At 34.7% G+C, this 5238-nt stretch overlaps 1 protein-coding gene across 1 annotated transcript; it reads right to left on the minus strand.

Moving 5' to 3' along the window:
- Positions 1 to 1441: 1441 nt before the first annotated feature.
- Positions 1442 to 4432, minus strand: LOC101266127 (receptor-like protein kinase ANXUR1). The gene has a single exon (XM_004240520.5). The coding sequence runs from the start codon at positions 4277 to 4279 to the stop codon at positions 1616 to 1618; it is 2664 nt and encodes an 887-aa protein (XP_004240568.1). The 5' UTR covers positions 4280 to 4432; the 3' UTR covers positions 1442 to 1615.
- Positions 4433 to 5238: the final 806 nt, after the last annotated feature.

Below are 5238 nucleotides of genomic sequence, written 5' to 3' on the forward strand. Positions count from 1 at the left end.
TTTAGATGGTATGTAATAATACTAGTTTTATTAGGCTTGAGTCATCTACTATTTTTTGAAGTTTTCATATATTTCGTTTATATATTTTGATTAGAATTTGTATATGTATGAATATCTTTACCGTATTGAATTTGAACTATTTGAATATTTTTTTTAAAATGACACTTTGTCGATGACACAAAAAACATATTTAATTAGCCTTAAAAGGTATCTTTCTTCTTTCTTTGCTTTGTTTCTATCACTTTCTCTGCCTCATCACATTTCTTCCTCCTCTTTTTGAGTGACTACCATCATTTCTGTCATTAACATCGTCACTTGATCGTTATTGGTTTTTTCATATGTAAGACCATACAAAAATTTCTTTCTTTTCCCTTTTTTTTTAATATGTTGATTTATGGAATAAAAAAGATGAGAAGAGTAGTCGGATGTGCTCCGATGGGTTAGCAGGGAAGGGTTTGGGTGGTGGCTTGGTGCATAGATGGGTTGGGGTTAACATTTTAATTTTAAAATAATTTTGTGGACTCAAGCGACACATGTCATCATTTTATTCGACATCTCGTCATATTTGATAAAACGACAGATTATCATTAACCAATAAAGAACATTACACCATCAGATCACTTATCATATCAACCATCTTTTAGGAAGAGTACTAAGAATCATAAGTTTCCAACTAAAACAAGAAAAAATAATTATGTACTAAGAAACTGTGTAATCAACCTATGATTGGTACTAGCTTTCCTAGAATCGTTAAGTAAATATATTTTTTGTATAACTTCTTTCTTTATCTTCTGAAGACCTTCAAGATCATTTTTTTTTCTAGTTCGCAGCGGATCCTCTAAAGATCTCTCGATTCCTCGCTTTTCAATATGATAAATTCTTGTTTCCCAAATAGTTGCTATCATAGTATCCCTTGTGTCTCAAATTTAAGCTTTTCATATGGAGTCACATTATAGTAGAGAGTACTTTACCTTCAAAGTGAGACTTTTCAAAGTAGTTCCAAACTAGTCTGGCCCCAAAATGGATACTAGAGGACAGAAAATCAAAAAAAAAAACTTCACTAGACCACATTATACAATTATTTTATCCAAATCCTCCTTGTTCATATTTTGTTTTGCAAGTGGTATATTTGAAAAGAGAAAATAAAGTGATTAACTTAAGTAATTCTTGTTATTGTTATTCTTTCTTATACATAGTAGAGATGTGAAAATCCACAAGACGCGACTAGACATATTGTATGTGTCAATTGTAATTTAGCGAATAAGTCCGTGAAGATGAAGGTTTCACAATCGGTACTTTCAAATATTATATATAAGCCAATTGTTCACTCTGCTTGACGAACTTTTGCCCCCATTCATATTAAGCAATAAGTTCAGTTGGAAATAGAAAATAGCATGCAAACTATATCTAAAGACTATATAGTTTGTCCAAACACACTACAAAAGTACAATACATTTTTGTTATATTATATGCTTAAATATACATATACAAATTTACAAATACTTAAATGTGACACAAAGGAATCAACCGTGCGCTAGCTATGCTCCTTAGATTTTTTTAAAAATATATATAATTGATACATAATATGTATAGTGAAATGTATATATATTTTCTATTACCTTCCTGTTGGACTCACAATCTGTGAAAAGACATCATCTGTTTTACCATCAGCATTTTCATTTTCATTTTCACTTTCAAGGCTCAAAGTGCTTCTATGCATAGCTATCAAACTGTGTTGATCAGCATTGTCATGATCAACCTGTTTCGTTGCCTCGGAAGTTGATAAAACACCATCTGGATTTTCTTGTAGCTGAAGGGCATATTCAAGATTCCATAACACATCACCCATGGACGGACGATTTATACCATTATCAGCTAAGCATTTCTCAGCTGTTTCTGCAAATTTTTTCAAGCATTCAGGATTGATCTTGCCTTTCAAATGTGGATCAATAATATCTTCTAAATTCCCTTTCCTTTGACAAGCTAATGCCCAATCTGCAAGACTAACTTGTTCTTTCGGAAGATTTGAGTTAAGAGCTGGCCTTGCACACAGTACTTCAAATAGGACAACACCATACGAGTACACATCTGATTTTTCAGTCAATTGTTGTCTTCTGAAGTATTCAGGATCTAAATACCCGAAGCTACCCTTTACGACTGTTGAAACATGTCCTTGGTTCATGTTTGGACCTGTTTTGGAAAGTCCAAAATCTGAAACCTTAGCAACCCATTTGTCATTTAACAAAATGTTTGTACTTTTCACATCTCTATGTATAATAGTGTATTTAGCTCCTGTGTGAAGGTAATGAAGTCCTCTGGCTGACCCAATGCAAATCTCCAACCTTTGCTTCCAAGATAGTATAGTTTTGTTACCTTTGTAAAGATGCTCCCTTAATGTTCCATGTGCCATGTGGTCATAAACAAGGACCATTTCATTGTTCTCTTCACAAAATCCGATCAAGGACACTAAATGTCGATGCCTTAGCTTTGAGAGCATCTCGATTTCAGTTTGGAATTCATTGACTCCTTGTTCTGAAGATGGATTTGATCTTTTGATTGCAACTTTCGTGTCACCATCGATAACTCCTTTGTATACCTTTCCGAATCCACCAACTCCAATGACATATGATTCGTCAAAGTTTTTAGTAGCTTGTTTGATCTCAGCAAGTGAAAAGTATCGACAGTTACTAGCAGCATCTGATGAAATGGTTGTGCTACCATTACGACTTCTTCCGGAAGCTGATTTGCTAGAGGAAGAATGAGAGTTTCCATAAATCGGTAGCCAGCTAGTCGTGCCTGATTCACCTCCTAGGGATTTTCTTTTCCTCTTCAAAGCAACAAAGACTAAAACAGCAGCTAGACCAAATGCAGCAGCAACTCCACCTGCAGCACCACTGATTATAGCAGTATGACTATGTGATTTGTCCTGATCAGTGAATCCCCGCGGAGCTTCTTCTTTACTGTGTTCTTCCTGATACTTCATCATTAAATCTGACAGTGTAGGATTCTGACCTGCCAAGCTCGTGTGTCCACCATTGATCTTAAATATTTCTAGTCCATTTACAATAGCATTAGCTAAATCAGCATTATCTCCTGATGGATGCACTGCTATCAAAAGCAGATCATCTCCTTCTTTATCTTCAACATGAGTCACATAGTCTTTTACTAAAGGAATTGCCTTTTCCCCATGTTGCATTGCAACTAAATCGACTCCAGTTTCTGCGATTTGTCCGTTTATATATACATTAAAGACTAACGAATTGATCTTAGTGGAATCGACAATGAAGTCACACCAGTGAAACCTCACAAGATACGAAAAGTTTGCATCAACACTGAAAACCCAAGTAAGGTTGTAATTTTTGTTGATATTCGACTCAAAACCCATCGATCTACAACTACCGTACACAGCTAGGGGTGCAATATATGGTGGTAAGTCAGCATAAGGAATTGTCATATTGGTGCTCATAGCAATACCAACACCCGAACCGCCATATACGTAGGGAGTATCTTCATACCAACTCCTCATTAACCCGCCTGAATCATTTTTCGGAGGAATGAACTGTCCACCAACATTGACTCTAAACATCAGTTCCATATTATTTTCCCTAATAGATATAGTTTGCTGAGAAACAACATCTCCGCCCCCAGAAGAATTCGGTTCTTCATTAGTACTAAACCCAGCCATCACAGGATCAGGGCCGTAAAATAAATCAGGTGAGCTGATCATTTCAATTCCATTGATGAATGCAAGTGATGAGTTACCAGCAGGACTAATTTTGATCTCCAAAGTTGGAGAATCCACGGGATACAAAATGTATTCTTTAATAATGTAATTTTGTGACCATGCTTGTGCAGTTATATACGCGCTGAAATTATTCAACAACGTAACTTTACCAGCAGAAAGAGAGATGTATGAATTCGAAACGTTGAAATTAGAATAAGAAGTCGGGTAGAAATGAAGCCTAAGCAAAATATGAGCTGATCTATTTGTAATAGGAAGGTTATATGAAGATTCTGATTGAAAAAATCTTGCATTTACATATGGTACAACAGATGGAACAGAGGGGTCAGGGGATTGAGGTTGTGTCATGACTGATTTATCACCTGATATGAGATACTTCGCGTCCGATTCCCAATTTCTAGCATCTTCATCTGTTCCACCATTTTCAGAACCACATGCTATGAAAAGTGAGGTATGATCACCTACTGCAGCATGTAGAGATCGCGAAAATAAAGAAAGGCATATGAATAGTAGCAAAATACGAGTTTTTGTTAACATGGTGTTAACAAAAAAGAAAAAAAGGCGTACAGGAAAGCAATGTTTTCTGTACGCCTATGAAACAATAAAAATGAGAGATTGATCTTTTGTGTTTGATTTATGGCGAAGACGAGATCATTTCTTGCCTTCTAGGCATCCATTGTTGAAAGGGTTTTAGCTTAATCAATTAGGATGCATGGGAATAAACAAACAAAATTGAAAAACTGTTGAAATGTTTTTACATTCTTAAATTTTCTTCTTTTGTTTATCTTTTTTTGCTTTTATTGAACAAACACCAATCATTCTGATAATAGGAAGTTATGAATGAATGGTTAGGAGTGAAAATTGTAAATGTTATTCATTTTCTCCTAAGTTAATGAGATCTTTTTTTCTTTCGAGAAATAAATGAATTTAGAAACTCATTATTAGTTTTTCTTCTTTTTTTTCGCTAAAACAAAACTACAAGTTTGTTAAGTTTATCACCATACCAATCTATTTTATAAAAATAAGTTGAAAAAATAACTAACATGAAACAACTATATGTAACACCTATCTCTACTCTATTACCTTTGAACTAAATTGGTCCTGTAGTTTCAGTACCAAACAACCAAACTATGTTTTCTTCCTCTTCCTTTTTAGCCTTCCTTGTGATATTTGAATCAAATATTATGTCTCTCTCAAAAAATCTAGAATTCCTACTTGTTGTATTTATAAAGATTTTATGTCTTTTGCAATGCAAATTTTTCGATCAGGAAAATACTATTTGAAGCCTGGTGCCTCCAAATGATGTGGAGTTGAATGTGAGTAAAAAATTTTTATAACTCCATATCATACTTGTTATGTCCCACCAACAATAGGTCTAGTGCTTGTATAGGTCGAAAATTGAACTTGAAACCTCGTGGTGGTCAACTAGCTAGGCCACACCCTTGGGTGCCATTGAATGGGAGTAATTTCCAAGTAACTATTTAGGAAACTAGAGT

Source organism: Solanum lycopersicum, chromosome 6, assembly GCF_036512215.1.
Source record: "Solanum lycopersicum chromosome 6, SLM_r2.1".
NCBI classification, from domain to species: Eukaryota; Viridiplantae; Streptophyta; class Magnoliopsida; order Solanales; family Solanaceae; genus Solanum; species Solanum lycopersicum.